The 20,013-nt window shown below is 60.4% G+C and overlaps 1 protein-coding gene across 1 annotated transcript; it reads left to right on the top strand.

Annotated features, from left to right (window-relative positions):
• The first annotated feature begins 902 nt into the window (after positions 1 to 902).
• LOC102453279 (heme-binding protein 1-like) lies at positions 903 to 6,854 on the top strand. Its single transcript, XM_089777570.1, has 5 exons — positions 903 to 1,066; positions 1,464 to 1,549; positions 5,400 to 5,526; positions 5,610 to 5,793; positions 6,052 to 6,854. The coding sequence occupies exons 1-5, from the start codon at positions 919 to 921 to the stop codon at positions 6,224 to 6,226; spliced, it is 720 nt and encodes a 239-aa protein (XP_089633696.1). The 5' UTR covers positions 903 to 918; the 3' UTR covers positions 6,227 to 6,854.
• The last annotated feature ends 13,159 nt before the right edge of the window (positions 6,855 to 20,013 follow it).

Raw genomic sequence — 20,013 nt, 5'->3', positions numbered from 1 at the left:
GCCTTGGCTGCTTTCCGCACAGGCAAACCCCTCTCTCTGCACAGCCCCACCAGCTCTGCCTTCAAGAGTCGGGCGTAGGCCATCTGCCCGCTGGGCCCCTCGGTGCAGACTCACCAGTCTAGTGCTGCAGCGCCCCACGATTCCCAGGAACCGCTTTGCTCTGTCTCTAGCACGCCTGGCTCCAGGGCTCTTGCTTCTACTGTGCCTTGTCGCTCGCTGCTGGAAGCTCCATCCACGGGGTGCAGTGCATCCCACTCCTGACACCAGTGTGACGGCGCGTTGGGGTCCCCCGTCTCCTGCACCCCGAAATGGCACAAACAGACTGCACCAGCCGGTGGACTAGAGGAAGTTTATTGCCTCTCCAGGATACAGCACAGATGTGGTCTGGTCACAGAGCTGGGCTAGGATGCCTCAGGCCCCCTTGAGATGGGGGAGACTGGGCCCCTAAACTCCAGCCCCTTCCCCTAGGCTCTCCTCCATGCTCTCAGACAGCCAGCAACCAACTAACTAACTTCCAGCCCTGCCCCCCAGCCAGGGCAGCATTCCACCTTCCTTTGTTCCTCTCCATGGGGGGTGTCTGGCCACTGGTTTGCATAGTGACTCATCCTGTTTTGCTGGGTCCTGGTACCCACGGCAGCCAGTGGGGGTTCCCCCAGAGCCAGCAGCATAGAAACCAGCCAGGTACCCCCACTACGTCACACCGGCAGCCAGTGCACTCCAGCCCCTCTCCTGGGGAGACCCCTGCCACCCAGGCTGTTGTCTCTGTAACAGAGGCAGCGGGGGGGGATACACGCAGCCAGCAAGACTGACTCTAGCCCAGGCTTATTGGTTAATCATATCGTCAACTCCACGTTGACATCCCCGCTCTCCCTGGCTAAACACTCCCCCCCCCCCCCCCACAGGAAGCGTGGCCTGGGCATGGCTCGCATTACCCTGGAGGACCTCAACGGGCTGGACGATGAGCCCGTCGACGAAGAGGAGGAGCCGATGGATGGGGAAGAGCAGAACAGGCTGTTCTCTCACTGGGAAGCAGTGGCCAGCACCCACCAAGTGACCCTTCCGCAAGGTGAGGGCCGGGCGGAGCCCCCCGTTAGACGCTCAGAGCTCTCCGTGCCCCAAAGGGAAGCCTGGGGGGTGGCACCTTCGCCCCCTGCAGTCTCTGGGTGGCACTTTCCTGGCTGCCGTGTCACGGGGCCCAGGCAATAGAAACCTGGAGCAGCTGCCTGGGGGGTGGGGAGCATGCGGTAGGGTCACTGCTCTGTGAGCGCCCCCTCAGGCAGCGGAGCCCGAGGGGGCGCCTGGAGCCAGTCCCGCAGAGCGTGGAGCCGTGCCAAGGGAGCGGGCTGGCTCATTTCCCGGGACGTGGCATTCGGGCTCCGTGGTCCCTGTGGGCCTGAGCTTCCCCCTCCCCATCGCCCGCCCTGTGCGCAGCGTCTAGGCCTGTTTTCTGGTTGGTTCCACAGAGATGGTGGGTCCCATTGTGCAGATGACGCAGCACAGCCAGGTGCGGGAGCCGGTGCCCTACGTCGCACTGCTGCAGCACGAGAAGGTGAGGCCTCTTCCTCGGGGTCCGGCAGGGCTCGCGCCCGCAGCGCGTGAGCAGGGGCGGCCCGGGAGCCTAGACAAACCAGGCAGTTGCCTAGAGCGCCGCCGGCCTGGGTGCCTGATCATTACATCAAGGTCATTGACGGCCGTGCAGGCGGGGGCGCCGATCACGCCTTCCACCCGGGGCGCCAGCTGCTGCAGCCGGCCTCGGGCCGCTCCTGTGCGTGGGCGGCTTCCCTGGGCTCCTCAGCCTGGCAGCCCAGACCCTGGCCCTGCTCTGGCCTGCGTCCTCCTGCTGCCACCCTTCCTCTCGGGCCCAGCGCCCCCTCAGTGCCGTGCTCCAGGCTTGCGCTGGGGCGCTCCTGCTCCTCCCCCCAGGCTGCCACGGCCCGTCCTCTGGCAGTAAGAGGGTAGGGCCGAGATGGCTGGCGTCCCCAGGCTGCTCTGGGGCAGGCCTGCCTGAGGGCTGTGGTGCCAGGCCCTGGGTGGGGGAGGTGGGGGCAGAGGGGCTGTCTCGGGGGGGCCTCTGGGTGCTGCTGTGCTGGCCACAGCCCTGGCCTACCCCATGGACGCGCTTTGGCAGAGCTGCGTCACTGAGGGAGCCGGGCACTCCCGGGGACGTGGGGTGGGCCTGCTCCGCCGCACCCTAGAGACGCCACGTCGGCCGGCTCCTGCGTCGCAGAGCCCTGGGTCCGAGGGAAGCCAAGACCAGCAAGTGCATGAAACAGCCGGGGGGGAGGCTGTGAATGGGGTTGGGACAGGCAGCCTCGAGGTGCCTGGCTTGGCATCGGCTCCCTTGCCTCCGGCCCGTGGGGTCGCCTGAGCTCTTAGCCTCTGCCTCGCCCTGTCTCTCGTGTTCGTCTCCCCTTCCCGCCTGGCCCCCAGTGCTCCGGGAGCGTCTCTCCCGTCCCGCGGCGCTGCCCCAGCCCCTCCCCCGCGCTCTTAGAGTTCCCTGGTGGCAGCGAAGGGCTGTTGTGCAAACCAGCCAGTCCTGCCTCGCCCACTGGGTTCTCACTGGGCACCCCAGCCCGTTCTGCATGCGTCTGTGCCCAGCACGGCCTCCATCCCGCCTGTGCTTCCATCTCCTGCCCCTTGGCCCGCGGCCGGCCTCGCTGCGGGGTGTGTCTGCAGCTGGCTTGCTAGCTGCCCCGCTCCCCCAGACAGCCACGGTCTGCAGGCCGCCAGCCTGGCCTCTGCCCCTCCCCTCAGTGCAGGGCTCCGGCTCCCGCAGGAAAGCCATGGCACCTGCCCTCGCCAGCTCCCTTTGATCACTGGGACCATGTGCTGTCGTTGGCGCTCCCCTGCTGGCGTCCCATTGGGCCAGGCACAGAGCCTCTGCCCTGAGTGCCGCCTGCTGCCAGAGCTGACGCCAGGCCTGCCTGCTTTGCCTCCTCCCCGACTGCAGTCCCCAGCGGGAGCTGCATGCCCGAGCTAGCCAGCTGGAGTCTCCCTGCCCGCTGCTCACTAAGGCAGCCAGCTGATCCTGGCTCCCTGCTCTTTGTAGGCATGGCTCTAGCTTTTAAAGGGGCAACACGCCAAACGAAATGAAAAGGCAGCAGGATTAAAGTAAAAAGAAGGAAGTTTTTCTTCATGGAGTGCACGGTCAACCTGTGGAACTCCTCGCAGGAGGATGACGTGAAGGCCTGGACTTTAACAGGGTTCAAAACAGAGCTAATAGCTAGAGCTATTAGCCAGGCTGGGCAGGGATGGTGTTCCTAGGTCTGTTTGCTGAAAGCTGGGAATGGGCGACAGGGGAGGGATCACTCAATGGTTCTCTGTTCTGTTCACACCCTCTGGGGCACCTGGTGCTGGCCACTGTCGGCAGACAGGACACTGGGCTAGATGGACCTTTGGGCTGCCCCAGTCTGGCCCTTCGTATGGTCACCCTCTCCCAGCAGCCCTGCCTTGTGCCCCGGCCAGAGGGTTCCACGGGGACCCGGCGGCGGCACCCTTGGAAAGCGTTAACCTTTCGGGGTTCCATTGGCGTGAGTGGCACTGGGGCCCCAGAACCCCCTGCACTGACCCGGTGGGTGGCCAAGGGCCCGGCACGCTTACGTGAGCAGAGCCAAGGGGATTCCGTGCCCGTGGGAGCCCCCCACATGTGGTGCCAGTGGTCATGCTCCATCAGTGGCAGAGCTGACGTGGCGCAGGGCCCAGCGCTGGCATTTCTGGGGCGCCTGAGGCTCAGGCACGCGAGGCGGAATGAGATCCAGCAGGTGACGCTGGACTTCCAGGCCAGCCGCACGGTGAGCCCCCTCTGGCTCTGCCACGCAAGCTGAGACCCTGGCGCAGGGGGGAGTCCTGCCGTCCTCCCACGCTCAGGCCTGACTGGGTTCGGGCCCTGCCAGCCTGCCTGGGGGGCTGCGACCTGCAGCATTAGTTCCCACAGCATCACTGGAGCTTGGCCACGGAAAGGCCACGCCCGCGTGGGTGCAGAACTCACCGACTCGCCCTCGACGGGCTCTCTGTGCCCAGGGGCCCATGCTGCTCCCCAGCAGCCTCGGCCCGCGGGGGCGGGGAGGGCATATCGGCCTGGGCGCAGCGACCGACGCCGGTAAATGGGGCAGGCTGAAGCCATGGACGGCACAAGCCCTGTGGGACCAAGCTCCTTGGCCTCTCCAGCAACCAGCACCCTGGCATCAGAGGGACGCGCCACAGACGCTGCGTCCCCGCGAGCACCCCGCCGGAGCAGTGCTCCGCTCCTTTCCACCCTGCGCAGCATCAGGCGTGTTCCACGCCCCAGGGAGACAGGCTGCCGGCTGGGGCGCGGTGGGCTCTGCTACCCGCGTCTCTCCTGGGCTGGTGCGGGCGCTGGTGCGGAGAGCCCTGCGCCGGATGCCGTTCTAGCTCCCCCCAACGGGAGGGGCTTCCCGCCGGAACCGCGGGGTCAGGAGGTCTCTGGAGATTTCAGGGCCAGCAAACGGCAAGTCTGCTCCGTGCGCAGAAGGCCTGGCCAGAGCGGGCGTGGTCCCTCCCGCCAGGCTGGCTGCGAGGCTCCAGCTCCGCTGTGCTTTAATCCTGACGTGCCCGGCGCTGGTCAGTGCCAGCGGGCTCCTGGAGACTCTGCTGCCCCCCAGCTTGGTGCTTCTCAGTCTGGCCCCATCCCAGACCAGGTTCTGGGCGGCCCCTCTGACTCCTGCCCCCTCTCTGCAGCTGGCTGGTTCCTGAGCCAGGACGGGGGTCTTGGGCTCTGGCGGGGCAGCTTGTGGCAGTGCTGGAGCCAGCTGCAGCTCCCCCCACCTGTCTGTCCCCACACCGCCCTCCGGGGCTCTGGTCAGGGCAGTGCTGGGGGTGCTCAGCCCTGCGCCTCGGTCCCTCCAGGCAAGGGCAGGGGGACCAGCCTGCTCAGTACCGCAGAGTGATCCCCAGCACCCGCACAGATGGAATGGGGGGCTGGGCCCAGCTGCTCCTCGCTGCGGGGCCCCCTCCCCTCCAGGTGTTCTCCTGAGTTTCCCGCGGTGGCTAGTTTTGCAGCTCCTGTGGGCCCCTCTTCCTGGCCCAGGGGTGTCGGTGCCAGCGGGGGTGGGGCTGCAGTGGGCTTGCTGGAGTTGGACCCCCACTCCCTACCATGCAGTGTCGCCTGGGCGTGGAGGCAGCTGGGTGCCAGGGGTATCCTGTACCACCGGCGCCCCAGCTTGTCGGGACAGGGCAGGAGCTGGGTAGGAGGCCCAGTGCTGCCTGCAGAGCCTGTGCCCGGACCCTGGCAGAGCCCCGGGTCCCCGCTTTGGGTGCTGTGCTCCTGCCATGGCTGGGCCGCGCCCCCTTCCTGCCAATGGCGCTAGCGGGCACCACGCAGCAGGGCTCTGCCGTGCCTGGCGCTCGGCTCTGACTGGCTCCTCGTCCGCCTGTTTCAGTGCGAGGAGCGGCTGTACCCCGCCGGGAAGTGGGCCTGCGTCACCAAGGGCGAGCCCTTGTACGAACAGAGCATCTCCCTGGGCTTCATGAAACTCATGCGCTACATCTGCAAGGAGAACTCCACAGGTGCGTGCTGGCAGGGGGAGGGGAAGGGGCGGCTCAGCCCCTTGGGTGCCCCTCACCACTGCCCTGTGCCTGCCTCCCCACAGGCCGCTATCTGGGCATGACGGTGCCCGTGGTGAACGAGATCCGCCTGAGCGAGGAGGGCTCTGAGCTGCTGCAGGACGTCACCACTTCCTATTACCTCCCTGGGGAGTTCCAGCCCAACCCCCCTCTGCCCACGGACCCCGACATCCGCATCGAGGAGAGACCGCCGCTCCGCATCCTGGCCAGGTGAGCCCCCTCTCCCGCGGGAGGGGAGTGGAGGGGAGGGGAGGCGTCCCTAGCCTGGCGGGGGAAGGAGCTGCAGTGCAGGAACAGCCCCGGCAGGCGAGGAAGGAGCAGCGTGGCAGAGGGACCCGGCTCTGAGGGATAGGTGGGAGGTGGGGCTGGCGGGCAGGGGAGGGGCTGGCCGGGTGGTGGCTCTGGCAGTGCGGGGGAGGTTGCCAGGTGCCTGTTCTCCGGTGGCTGTGGCCGCTCCCTTTGTTGCAGGGTGTTCTACGGGGCGACGACAGAGGAGACCATCCTCCGGGAGATCCGCCTTCTCGGGGAGCTGCTGGGCTCCCCAGCCTCCGTGCTCCGGGACCGCTACATGGTGGCCGCCTACGAGAACCCCAGCGTTCCTCAGCGGCGCAACGAGATCTGGTTCATCCGGCGGGCGGAGTGAGCGGCGCAGCCCCGCGCGGGCGTCCGAGCCAGGCCGGGCCCGGTAGATGGCAGTTCTGGCTGAAGGAGATGAATGCACAGCCTGACGCACCGCTCGCCGTGGCAGCGCGCCACTGGCCCGGGAAGGAGCCCGGCCCCGCGCCCCGGCCTGCAGGAGCAGTGGGTGGAGTCGGCCCCGTGTGCCCATGGGGGTAGTGGCTGGCTCATGGGCTGGGTGGTCAGGCCGGGAGCTGGTGCCTGCTTGTGGCAGGGCTCGAGTAAGCAACAAGGCCCTGCCGGGGAGCGTCCTGTCCCCAACACTGATCTGGGGCAGGCCCTGTGGTCCGGCCCCATGTGGCCACGGGGAGGGCATGGGGCTCTGTCTCCAGTCCCAGCGTGGCCCTGGGCACCCCTCTGGGGCTTGCCAGCAGCAGGGCTGGTCTGAGCAGTGCCGGGAACAGCCTGGGGGCCTGGCCCCGTAGGACTCTCCCTTGGGGCTGCTGCTGAGCCTGTGGCCACAGCCGGGGGCCTGGCTGGTCGCAGGGCAGCAGCGGGGTCCCTGCGCGGTGCTGTGCATTGATTGGTGGGTCTCACTGTGCTGCTGGGGGAGGCTGGCAGCACACACCTGAAATAAATCCAGCTCAAACCACCGTGCGGGGCGGCTCACTGTGCAGGGGGGAGCGGGCTGGGCTGGCTCACTGCACGGGAGGGGGCTGTGCCCAGACAAGGGCTGGGCCGGCTCACTGTGCAGGGGGGAGCGGGCTGGGCTGGCTCACTGCACGGGAGGGGGCTGTGCCCAGACAAGGGCTGGGCCGGCTCACTGTGATGGGCAGAGGGGGCTGTGTCCACACAAGGGCTGGGCTGGCTCACTGTGCGGGAGGGGGCTGTGCCCACACAAGGGCTGGGCCGGCTCACTGTGCAGGGGGCAGCAGGCTGGGCCGGCTCACTGTGATGGGCAGAGGGGGCTGTGTCCACACAAGGGCTGGGCCGGCTCACTGTGCAGGGGGCAGCGGGCTGGGCCGGCTCACTGTGATGGGCAGAGGGGGCTGTGTCCACACAAGGGCTGGGCCGGCTCACTGTGCAGGGGGCAGCGTGCTGGGCCGGCTCACTGTGATGGGCAGAGGGGGCTGTGTCCACACAAGGGCTGGGCTGGCTCACTGTGCGGGAGGGGGCTGTGTCCACACAAGGGCTGGGCCAGCTCACTGTGATGGGCAGAGGGGGCTGTGTCCACACAAGGGCTGGGCCGGCTCACTGCGCGGGAGGGGGCTGTGCCCAGACAAGGGTTGGGCCGGCTCACTGCGCGGGAGGGGGCTGTGCCCAGACAAGGGCTGGGCCGGCTCACTGTGATGGGCAGAGGGGGCTGTGTCCACACAAGGGCTGGGCCGGCTCACTGTGCAGGGGGCAGCAGGCTGGGCCGGCTCACTGTGATGGGCAGAGGGGGCTGTGTCCACACAAGGGCTGGGCCGGCTCACTGTGCAGGGGGCAGCGGGCTGGGCCGGCTCACTGTGATGGGCAGAGGGGGCTGTGTCCACACAAGAGCTGGGCTGGCTCACTGTGCGGGAGGGGGCTGTGTCCACACAAGGGCTGGGTCTGCTCACTGTGATGGGCAGAGGGGGCTGTGTCCACACAAGGGCTGGGCCGGCTCACTGTCTGGGGGGGTGGCCATCAGGGCCAGGTTAAGTCTTCTGTAGTTTGGGCTACTAGATTGTATGGCCCCCTAGGCTCCAGCGTGGGGCCCGAAATGGGGGATTCAATGTGAGTTGAGGCCAGGGGGTGGGTGCAGGAGGGGGCGAGGGCTCTGACAGGTTGCAGGCTCTGGGGTGTGGCTGGGGTTGAAGTGTTTAGGCTCCAGGTTGGGGCAGGGAGTTAGGGTGGGAGAGGGTTGGGAGGGGCTCAGGGCAGGGTCTGGGTAGGAGTTGGGGTGTGGGAGGGGCTCAGAGCAGGGGAGGGGGCTGGGTAGGAGTTGGGGTGTGGGAGGGGCTCAGAGCAGGGGAGGGGGCTGGGTAGGAGTTGGGGTGTGGGAGGGGCTCAGAGCAGGGGAGGGGTCTGGGTAGGAGTTGGGGTGTGGGAGGGGCTCAGAGCAGGAGAGGGGTCTGGATAGGAGTTGGGGTGTGGGAGGGGCTCAGAGCAGGGGAGGGGTCTGGGTAGGAGTTGGGGTGCGGGAGGGGCTCAGCAGGGGCGGGGTCTGGGTAGGAGTTGGGGTGTGGGAGGGGCTCAGAGCAGGGGAGGGGGCTGGGTAGGAGTTGGGGTGTGGGAGGGGCTCAGAGCAGGGGAGGGGGCTGGGTAGGAGTTGGGGTGTGGGAGGGGCTCAGAGCAGGGGAGGGGGCTGGGTAGGAGTTGGGGTGTGGGAGGGGCTCAGAGCAGGGGAGGGGGCTGGGTAGGAGTTGGGGTGTGGGAGGGGCTCAGAGCAGGAGAGGGGTCTGGATAGGTGTTGGGGTGTGGGAGGGGCTCAGCAGGGGAGGGGTCTGGATAGGTGTTGGGGTGTGGGAGGGGCTCAGCAGGGGAGGGGTCTGGGTAGGAGTTGGGGTGCGGGAGGGGCTCAGCAGGGGAGGGGTCTGGGTAGGAGTTGGGGTGTGGGAGGGGCTCAGAGCAGGGGAGGGGTCTGGGTAGGAGTTGGGGTGTGGGAGGGGCTCAGCAGGGGAGGGGTCTGGGTAGGAGTTGGGGTGCGGGAGGGGCTCAGAGCAGGGGAGGGGTCTGGGTAGGAGTTGGGGTGTGGGAGGGGCTCAGCAGGGGAGGGGTCTGGGTAGGAGTTGGGGTGCGGGAGGGGCTCAGCAGGGGAGGGGTCTGGGTAGGAGTTGGGGTGTGGGAGGGGCTCAGAGCAGGGGAGGGGTCTGGGTAGGAGTTGGGGTGTGGGAGGGGCTCAGCAGGGGAGGGGTCTGGGTAGGAGTTGGGGTGCGGGAGGGGCTCAGCAGGGGAGGGGTCTGGGTAGGAGTTGGGGTGCGGGAGGGGCTCAGCAGGGGAGGGGTCTGGGTAGGAGTTGGGGTGTGGGAGGGGGCTCAGAGCAGGGGAGGGGTCTGGATAGGAGTTGGGGTGTGGGAGGGGCTCAGCAGGGGAGGGGTCTGGGTAGGAGTTGGGGTGTGGGAGGGGGCTCAGAGCAGGGGAGGGGTCTGGATAGGAGTTGGGGTGTGGGAGGGGCTCAGCAGGGGAGGGGTCTGGATAGGAGTTGGGGTGTGGGAGAGGGTTGGGGCAGGGGTTGGGGTGTGGGAGGGGGCTCAGAGCAGGGGAGGGGTCTGGGTAGGAGTTGGGGTGTGGGAGGGGCTCAGAGCAGGGGAGGGGTCTGGGTAGGAGTTGGGGTGCGGGAGGGGCTCAGCAGGGGAGGGGTCTGGGTAGGAGTTGGGGTGTGGGAGGGGGCTCAGAGCAGGGGAGGGGTCTGGATAGGAGTTGGGGTGTGGGAGAGGGTTGGGGCAGGGGTTGGGGTGTGGGAGGGGGCTCAGAGCAGGGGAGGGGTCTGGATAGGAGTTGGGGTGTGGGAGAGGGTTGGGGCAGGGGTTGGGGTGTGGGAGGGGGCTCAGAGCAGGGGAGGGGTCTGGGTAGGAGTTGGGGTGCGGGAGGGGCTCAGCAGGGGAGGGGTCTGGGTAGGAGTTGGGGTGCGGGAGGGGCTCAGCAGGGGAGGGGTCTGGGTAGGAGTTGGGGTGTGGGAGGGGGCTCAGAGCAGGGGAGGGGTCTGGATAGGAGTTGGGGTGTGGGAGAGGGTTGGGGCAGGGGTTGGGGTGTGGGAGGGGGCTCAGAGCAGGGGAGGGGTCTGGATAGGAGTTGGGGTGTGGGAGAGGGTTGGGGCAGGGGTTGGGGTGTGGGAGGGGGCTCAGGGCTGGGGCAGGGGTTGGGGTGCTTACCGGGTGCAGGCCCTGGGGAGTGGAGGAGGCAGGTGGTTCTGTGCTGCCCGGTCCTTGCCTGCAGCCTCACTCCCCACAGCCAGGATTCCCAGCCCCAAGGAACCGCAGGAACACAGCCTGCATGGACGGAGCTTCCTGGCACTTTCGTCTCCCCCTCCCCTCCCCAGGCAGGGCCCGAATGCACTGGGCTCTGAATCTCCTCCCCCCAATGTCCAGATGACTGGCCCTGGGGCCACTCCAAGCCGGCCCCCCGCTCTGGCTCCCCTGCCCCAGGAGCAGCGCCTGGAGCACGTGCTGGAACCCAGTTGTCTCCTCAGGGAGGAGCTGGGGAGTGGGTGCAGGCAGGTTCTGGCAGGCAGGGGGATGGCAAACAAAGGACCAGCCCCTAAAGCAGAGACCCAGGGATTCCAGGGTGAAACGCTGGACTGGGGGGTTTCTTGGGGGAACACTCAATCCAGAGACGAGTCTGAGCCCCCCAGGGACCCTGTGAAATGCAAGGGGCGGGGAACCCCTCTCCCAGCTGCTGGCTCAGGCTCGCGGCAGCCTCAGGCAGACCGCTCGGCTGTGGTTCCAGCTCCGGTCCCTCGGGAGCGTCTCTGCAACTGACAGGGCCCGAGAGTGACTGGCCATTCAGGGCCCAGAGGTGGGCGAGGAGCAGGACTGCTGATGTGTGGGGGGGGGTTGCTCTCACCCCACAACCCCTCACCTCCCCAGAGTGCTGCCGGGGAGGGAGGGGGAGCAGTGCCCTGCCAGAGCTGCTGAAGAGGCCGCCACTTCCCCTCAGGCTGCGGCCGCGCAGACCGCAAGCAGAGCCGCGCTCTAGGCGGCCAGCAGTGGTGGCTGCTCTACAAGGGAAGCTGGTCTGTGGGTGAGGCCCGGCAGTGCTGTCGCCGCATGTGGCAGAAACCCCAGCACAGCGTGAGCCTCCCAGCGCTTTGCCTCCCCCCCTCCAAACAGCAAATGCAGCGGGTGCTGAGGGGAGCCCGAGCTAGCAGCCAGCCAGCGCCCCACAGCGCCGAGGGGGACCCGCAGGCCGTAAGGCGCTCCGCTCCGTGCAGTCTGTAAGTACCTGCATCAGGAGCAGACCTTGGCGGAGGGTTTATGTACAACTGTCACCCAGGCCCAGGGCACTGCCTTCGGACAGGCTCTCCTTGCGTGCTCACGTGCTGTCTTTCCACAGGCCGTGGCTCCTTAGTGCGCAGGACGGGGAGCAGTGAGCCACCGGTGGCTTTAGCCGCCTTAGGCAACCTTATTCACTTATGCCACGATTCAACCCCTGCTCCCAAGCCAGGAATTTTCCTTTTCTAGGATGTTGACTGCTACTGCCCCCCACGCGGGTCTCCTGGAACCCTTAGATCCACCCCACTGGCCTCAGCCACTTGAGCTAACATGGTCTCTGCTAGCAGTAGTAGGTTGTCATCCTCCCTGTGGCCCAGAACCACTGGGGGATTAGCCCACATTTGCTGGTGGGCTGCCCAGAGAGGGCTGACAGCTGAGGGCTGGTGAGACTCAAGGACGTTAGGCTCCACTCCGGGCTGTGGTGGGGAGTGGTCTCTAGTGGGCACAGCTACGTGTTCCCAGGCCTGGCTCCTTCAGCCCCAGCTTGTACAGAGCGTCCCCCCTACAAGTCGCCCTGGTATCCATGGGTTTTGCACTACAGTCGTTGACGCTTGTAGGAACTGATGCGTTGTAAGTCCTCCCATTCCCCCTTCTTATGTCGTGCAAAAAAAAACCCCAAACAATTTGCGCAAATGGAAGTCAGCTGTAGAGAACATTCCCCATTTTAAGTTGTTTTGCTGTCAGTCCGAGTACTCTGGAACGTATCTTGGACTTACAGCCAGGACGGCCTGTGTTGCTAAACTCACGTCCCTGGCGGAGTATTTTTGACCAGGAAAAAATCCAGAGTGAACTTTCATTGTGCACCAAGCAGGGAAAGGGAGACCAGCTACTTGGTTTGTAATACCAGGCCGGGAGGTGGCCACGGGAGGCGGCTGTCCTACCACACCCACCTCTGCAGTCTCCTCCTGCCCCCCTAGTCCCAATGTCCTTGCACTGCCACAGCTCTTGGTTCCCAACTCTTGTATCCAGCCTGGGTTCCTGCAGCCCCTGTCCTTATAACCTGGCCAGGGGCAGCTTTGCTACCTGGGCTGGCGTACTCAGAACTCGCAGGTGCGCCATGACTGAAGCAGCACGCTGGATGAGGAGGTTGCAGGCTCGGTGCAATCCGCGCCTGGCCTGGCTTTACGGGTGTGTCGCTTGAGCGATACCAGTAGGAAAAAGGCTTAGTGGCTGGAAACCAGCGGAATCCGGCACCTTGTGTGTGGGTAACGGTGACACTGTGTCTTGTGGGCCATCGGTTGCCCACCCCTGGGCTGCATGCACCGGGGAATTTCAAGCAGGACTAGAGAGGCGGCATTGGCTCAGTGTTTGGCATGGCATGGCATGGCTGGGCTGGCTGGCGTGCAGCCTCTGTGACCGGCCCTGCATGATGGGAAGGTGGCTGGCTGCCTTGCCTTGGGGCAGGAATTGCGAACCAAGGTTACTGACAGACATGAATGGCACAGACATGTCAGCAGCAGCCTGTGGGCGCTGAGACTTGCACTCCTATTCCTCTGGCTCCCAGCCCAATGCTTTGGCTGCCATGGGAGGGAGGGGCTCTCCTCCTGCCTGCTTGCAGCAAAGGCCCGCCCCGGCTCGCTTGTGTGGCACTAAAGCCTAGCGGGGCATCCCAGCAACACCCGTTGGGCAGGGCTCTTGCCTACGGTTGGCTCCACTTTTCTTCAAAGCATGTCAAGGGTCAGAGTTCCCGGTGTCCCTTTTGGAGAGCTGCGGCTCGGCCCCTTGATCCAGTGGCCCCACCTCTGCCCTGGGCCCCCACCAGCACCCCACAACTCTGACTCTGCTTGTGGATTTTAGAGGCGCTTGACGCTTGGTCCTTTACCAGGACTGTGTCTGCAGCTTCCCTTCAGAGTGGCACTGTGTGGCTGCATCAGGCGTGGTGAGGAAAGGGAAAGGGAAACGGAGCCAGGCACGATGGCATGTGACTAGCAGGCTAGTGCTAGAGTGAAACGCCAGTGCTACAAATCCAGCCAAGGGGTCCTGGGGGGTGGGCTGAGGGCTGCCCCACAGCCTGTCCCAGCTCCATCCTCCAGGGTTTGTTTAAGCTCCCCAACCGGTGACCAGACCTGAAAGTGCCTGGGTCCCCCCTGCACCGGGGTAAGCTGCCCAGGGCACATTGGGCAATGGATGGGTGTGGTATAAAACCCAGCTAAGACAGGAGAGCGAGTGGCTCCAACATGGAGATGGCACCAGCATGTCTCTTCCCAGCCCGATTTCCAGACGTCTCTGCAGGTGCAGCCAGAGCTGCGTGAAATCTGGCACGCCAGGCCCATGGCCCGGGGAGAGCTTGGGGTGGGAAGCTGGCAGCGCTGAGACAACCCCCCCGAATGACTCGGTGTTGGGGTCCCTTTCGCATTTCTTACCGTGCTCTGAGGCGGGAAATGCTCTTGAGCTGTACCCGGCGGAGCTGCTCCTGCTGAGCTTTCCACGCATTCCAGGCGGAGACCCCAGGACCGTGTTCTGCGCCTCTAGGCGGCTCCCCACCTCGCGAGCCGGAGGGTGCGGACTCCGACCTCCAGTGCGCGGACTCATCGGCGGGATCACGCCAGTTGTGTTCTTCCCAAGGCGCCCTTCGCCGTTGCGAGCTGCAGGCACAGACTGCCAGCGCCAAGTGCTGAGAACACGAGATTCGGCACAGACGGTAGATGTGGTGCTCTCTTGATTTTCCGTCTGTTCTTTGAGCTGTCAGGGTGCACTGGGCTCACATCAGGAGGCTTTCTCCACAGCCTGAGGCAGAAATCATCACACAGCCGCTTGGCTCTCTGAGCTGGGACTCTGTGGAAACCAATAAGTGAGACCTGTGCCAAACTCATGGGAGTTGGCAACAGAAAACATAAGAGCTGCCGCACTGGGTCAGACCAAGAGTCCATCCAGCCCAGTAGCCTGTCTGCCCACAGTGGCCAGTGCCAGATGTCCCAGAGGGCCTGACCAGAACAGGGAATCCTCATGACAAAGAGACGAGGGACACCATTCATACCCATGCTAGCGAATAGCCATGGATGGACCCAACCTCCATCCACTGTGAGGGACTCCAAGAAGATCTCACCAAACTGAGTGATTGGGCAACAAAATGGCAAATGAAATTTAACGTGGATAAGTGTAAAGTAATGTACATCGGGAAAAATAACCCCAACTATACGTACAGTATGATGGGGGCTAATTTGGCTACGACAAATCAGGAAAGAGATCTTGGAGTTATCGTGGACAGTTCTCTGAAAACGTCCACACAGTGTGCAGCGGCGGTCAAAAAGGCAAATAGGATGCTGGGAATTATTAAGAAAGGGATAGAAAATAAGACCCAGAATATCTTACTGCCCCTGTATAAAACTATGGTACGCCCACATCTTGAATACTGTGTACAGATGTGGTCTCTTCACCTCAAAAAAGATATTTTGGCCTTGGAAAGGGTTCAGAAAAGGGCAACTAAAATGATTAGGGGTTTGGAACGGGTCCCATATGAAGAGAGGTTAAAGCGACTGGGACTTTTCAGTTTAGAAAAGTGGAGACTGAGGGGGGATATGATAGAGGTCTATAAAATCATGAGTGGTGTGGAGAGGGCGGATAAAGAAAAGTTATTTATTAGTTCCCATAATAGAAGAACTAGAGGACACCAAATGAAATTAATGAGTAGCAGGTTTAAAACTAATCAAAGAAAGTTCTTCTTCACACAGCGTGTTGTCAACCTGTGGAACTCCTTGCCAGAGGAGGCTGTGAAGGCTAGGACTATAATAGAGTTTAAAGAGAAGCTGGATAAATTCATGGAGGTTAGGTCCATAAAAGGCTATTAGCCAGGGGATAAAATGGTGTCTTTGGCCTCTGTCTGTCAGAGGCTGGAGGGGGATGGCAGGAGACAAATCACTTGATCATTGTCTTCGGTCAACCCTCTCTGGGGCACCTGGTGCTGGCCACTGTCGGTAGACAGGATACTGGGCTAGATGGACCTTTGGTCTGACCCAGTACGGCCGTTCTTATGTTCTTATGTTATGTTCTTATGACTGGCAGGATTTTGTGGAAATACTTTTAACGGAAAAGTTTTTCTGTTAAAAGTATTTCTGCAAAAGAGCGTCTAGATTGGCACAGATACTTTTGCACAAAAGCATCCATGCCCAGTATAGATGCGCTTTTGTGCAAGAAAGCTCCAATGGCCATTTTAGCCATCGGGCTTTCTTGTGCAAAAAATTAAGGTGCCTGTCTACACTGGCCTTCTTGTGCAAGAGGGCTTATCCCTGAGCGGGAGCGTCAAAGTGTTTGCGCAAGAAGCACTGAATTCTTACATTAGAACGTCAGTGCTCTTGCGCAAATTCAAGCGGCCAGTTTTCGAAGTGGCCGTTTTTGCGCAAAATCTTGCCAGTCTAGATGCACCCCATGGCTACGTCTAGACTGGCACGATTTTCCAGAAATGCTTTTAATGGAAAAGTTTTCCATTAAAAGCATTTTCAGAAAAGAGCATCGAGATTGGCAGGACACTTTTGTGCAAAAGCACTTTTTGTGGAAAAGCATCCGTGGCCAATCTAGACTCACTTTTCCGCAAAAAAGCCCCGATCGCCATTTTCGCAATTGGGACTTTTTTGCGGAAAACAAATCTCAGCTGTCTACACTGGCCCTTTTGCACAAAAGTTTTTTTTTTTTTTTTTTACCTGAACGGGAGCAGCATAGTATTTCCGCAAAAAGCACTGATTTCTTACAGTAGGAAATCAGTGCTTTTGCGGAAATTCAAGTGGCCAGTGTAGACAGCTGGCAAATTTTTCCGGAAAAGCGGCTGATTTTCCGGAAAAACTGGCCAGTCTAGACACAGCCCATGGCTGTGTCTAGACTGTACCCCTTTTGCGGAAAAGGAATGCAGATTAGCCACAGCGCAATTGCAAATGAAGCGGGGATTTAAATCTTCCCCCCTTTATTTGCATGAACATGGCTGCCGCTTTTTTCCGTCTCGGGGTTTTGCCGGCAAAAAGCGCCAGTCTAGACGGGGATCTTTCGGAAAATAAAGCCTTTTCCGAAAGATCCCTTATTCCTGATTTTAAGACGAATAAGGGACCTTTCAGAAAAGGCTTTATTTTCCGAAAGATCCCCGTCTAGACTGGCGCTTTTTGCCGGCAAAGCCCCGAGCTGGAAAAAAAGCGGCAGCCGTGTTCATGCAAATGAAGCAGGGAAGATTTAACTCCCCACTTCATTTGCAATTGCACTGTGGCTAATCTGCATCCCTTTTCCGCAAAAGGGGTGGAGTCTAGACACAGCCCATGAGTTTATCTAGTTCCTTTTTGAACCCCGTTAAAGTCCTAGTCTTCACAACATTCCTCTGGCAAGGAGTTCCACAGGTTGACTGTGCGTTGTGTGAAAAAATACTTCCTTTTATTTGTTTTAAACCTGCTACCTATTAATTTCATTTGGTGACCCCTAGTTCTTCTGTTATGGGAACAAGTAGATAGCTTTTCCTTATTCACTTTCTCCATACCTGTCATTACTGGATAGACCTCTATCTTATCCCCCCCAGCTAGGTTATGCCTACTGTAAGGAGATGCAGAGCAGACTAATACACTGGAGGTAACTTAACATGTTTAAACTTTATAAAGGACACCCCAGAATTTTGGTAAAAATATAAACAATGCAAAGCAGCATCGACTATTTACTCAGGATGGGGCAGGAAACATATGGCCCTTGGGCCAGAGCTGGCACACTGCCTAATTTCATCCGGCCTATGGCAAGCCTTTTCTGCCCCCATCCCCACAGGCAGGAAGCCCTGATCCTTCCCCCACCGCCATATGGGGCTAGAGCCAAAAGTGCTGGTTGGACCTGCTCTGGAGTTGTGACGGCGAGTTGGGGTTCCCCAGTCCTGCACCCTTGTAGCAGCAAGAACAGATGCCGCCAGCAGTAGAATAGAGAGGGTTTATTGCCCCTCCAGGATACAGCACAGCAGAGACGTGGTGTGATTACAGGATTCGGGCCCAGGATGTTTCAGACCCCTTGGGTTAGGGGTCCATCACCCCTAGCCCTCAGCCCTAGCAACCTTAGTCTCTCTCCCTCATGGTTCCAGCCCAAGACTCCCACTGCCCCTTCACCCGAAACCTGGTGTTGGTCTCCGCCTCCCTGCCTTTGTCTCTCTCCCTGGGAGGCTGAGCCTGGGTGTCTGGGTTAATCCACATTTGGGAGAGTCAGTGAGAATCTCCCAGCACAGCGAAGGGGGACCCGGGTCACAGAGCAGACAGCCCCCCACTGCGCCACAGGGGAGAAGGCCTAAGCGCGCGCGTGCACACACACACACACACACACACACATGTTGTTCTTTACTTGTGTGTGGCCTACGACCGATCATTTCTGTGGGTCAATGGCCCATGATAGAAATCAGGTTCCCTACCACAGCTTAGGAAAATAATAAACCCTGAATTACCATCGCCGAACTGAACTGTACTGCTCTGACCATCGTTCCCAACCCTGAAGAATAGTGCTGGGTGGCTCCAAAGCGTGTCTCTCTCCCCAGCAGAAGCTGCTCCAATGAAAGCTATTTCCTCCCCCGCCTTGTCTAGCACAATAAAGGACGCCTGTCAACAAGGCATTGTGCCACCCCAAAAAGGAACCAGCTGCTCTCCCTGCCTGCAAGGTCCCGTCTCATCCCTGCGGTCCCATCTTCAGCTCTCTCTGGCTTGTACACCTGTCTAGCAGATCCCCTGCTGGCAAGTGCTCACCTGAAGGGTCACACCAGTCCCCCAGGCACCTGTGACCCTTTGGATCCATATGTTTGAATGTGAGTAATGCTCAAGACCCTGTAATCCCCTGAATGTGCATATTCGAGTTGTGTGCATGTCGTGAAGTTAGCAATGTGAAGTTATTCATCTAGAATTTCTAGTGACAGCCATTAGTGTTACTTACGGGACTTAATGGCCCAATGCTCAAGATAACGATCGGTGAATGGCTTTGTTTTTCCTGTAAGCCCAAATTCTGGTTGGTCTTACAATGACACATGAGCATGCCAGTTGGTGCTGGAATCCATCTTGAATTTTGTATTTTTCCATGGGGATTGGGAGAGTTAGACCTTGGGGAAAGTCTATTTAAGGAATGAGAAGCAATCAATGATCATCTTGAGCTGGCTTTTGAAACTGACCTCCCTCCAAGAGTATACACATGAATAAACCTGAAAACAGAGAACTCTGAATACACAAGAAGCTGTTAGACCCAGGCCAGAGAAAAGATCATCTCTAACTTGAAGGATTTTACTTGGAATAAGGACTAGGCTGAGAAATATGATATATAATGATCTCTCTTAGGGTGTGTCTACACTACAGGGCTTAACTCAAAATAAACTATGCGAACTGAGCTACGTCAATTGCAGAGCTTATTTCAAAATAACTTATTCCGAAATTGGGAGCATCTGCACTGCACTTATTTCAAAATAAAGCACTCTTCCTCTGACTTCCCTTGCTCCTCATAAAATGATGGTTATAGGAGTCAGGGTAAGAAGTCCTCCAGCTTGACTGTATTTTGACATTATTTCGAAATAACTGCCTGAAGTGTAGAAGTACCCCAAGTATACTAGACTTAACTGACATGTTATGTTCATTTTCAATCAGTAACTTGCTTTGATCTGTCTGTTTTCACTTGCAATCTCTTAAGCCCTACTTTTTATACTTAATACAACTTTAGATTTTTATCATCAAACCCAGGGTAAATAATTGTTGCCTGGGAGGAGGGGAGCCACCGCTGTGCATATCTCTCTTTCATCGATAAAGAGAGAGAACGTACAAATTATCTCTGTCTAAAACTTGTATATAAAGTATGTGGGGTTTATTTGGCATTTTGACCCCTTTCGAGGATTGTACTCCTGGATTTCCAGAGGATGTGGTGAAGGCCAGGACTTTATAGGCTTAAAAAAGTTAGATAAATTCATGGAGGTTATTAGTCAGGATGGGCAGGGATGGTGTCCCTAGCCTCTGTTTGTCAGAGTCTGGAAACGGGTGACAGGGAGGGATCACTTGATGATTCCCCGTTCTGTCCACTCCCTCTGAGGCACCTGGCGCTGGCCGCTGTGGGCAGATGGGACACTGGGCTAGACAGGCCTTTGGTCTGACCCAGCCTGGCCGTTGCTATGTTTTTATGATTCTGTCAAATCCCTGTACCTGAGTTTTCCCAGGGCTGAGCTGTTTCAGTGTCTGTGCTGCTCTCTTGGCTGGCTGTTACTCCAACTCTCTGCCTTGGCTTGGGGAGACCAGAGCTTCTGGCCCAGCAGGATGGGGTCGTGGGGTGCCCCAGAGGGCAGGTAGGTGGGCTCAGTGGTGTGATCAGCACACCAATTGATCCAAACTCTTAGTGCTCCAACCTCCCTGGTGATGTGCCCTGTGCTTCTCCTGGCCAGGCTGTGTGCACACAGCCCTTCACAGTCCAGCCTCCTCTGGCCAACCCCCTACTTTTAGCCAGCCCTACTTTTTAGCCTTCATCTGGAACTGCCATCGAGACACCCCTTTGGGAAGCTCCTGAGGCCCCCCCAACTCTAGCTGCCCTCCCATTGGTGTTCTCTCTCCCCCATCACCTACTCTCTTGGCCAAAAGTTGAGCAGGGGCTAGTGCTGGGGCCAGTAGCAGCAGTGACAGCAAGCAAAAGCTCCTGGCCCCTTTGAATGGCCGGGCAGTTGCCCTCCATCAACGGGCCTGCTGTGTGAGCCCTTGATGGAGCTGGGGGGACGGCTCAGGGGTTTACCGTAAGTGTCAGTTCTCTGATGGTTTGCATAGGTTTTCCCTGCTACGCTTTCACCATCGGAATGGATGTGCTTGCTCAGATAGAGCTGTGCGGGAGCTCACCCGTCGGCAATGAAGCTGCGGCCCGCTCGGAGCAGACAGGCAGTGCGGATCCTGGCCGGCTCAGCCCCTCT

Source organism: Pelodiscus sinensis, chromosome 3, assembly GCF_052426305.1.
Source record: "Pelodiscus sinensis isolate ZL-2025 chromosome 3, ASM5242630v1, whole genome shotgun sequence".
Lineage (NCBI taxonomy): Eukaryota > Metazoa > Chordata > Testudines > Trionychidae > Pelodiscus > Pelodiscus sinensis.
The sequence above is the reverse complement of the archived record's forward strand: the minus strand, read 5'-3'. Positions and strand labels throughout refer to the sequence as shown.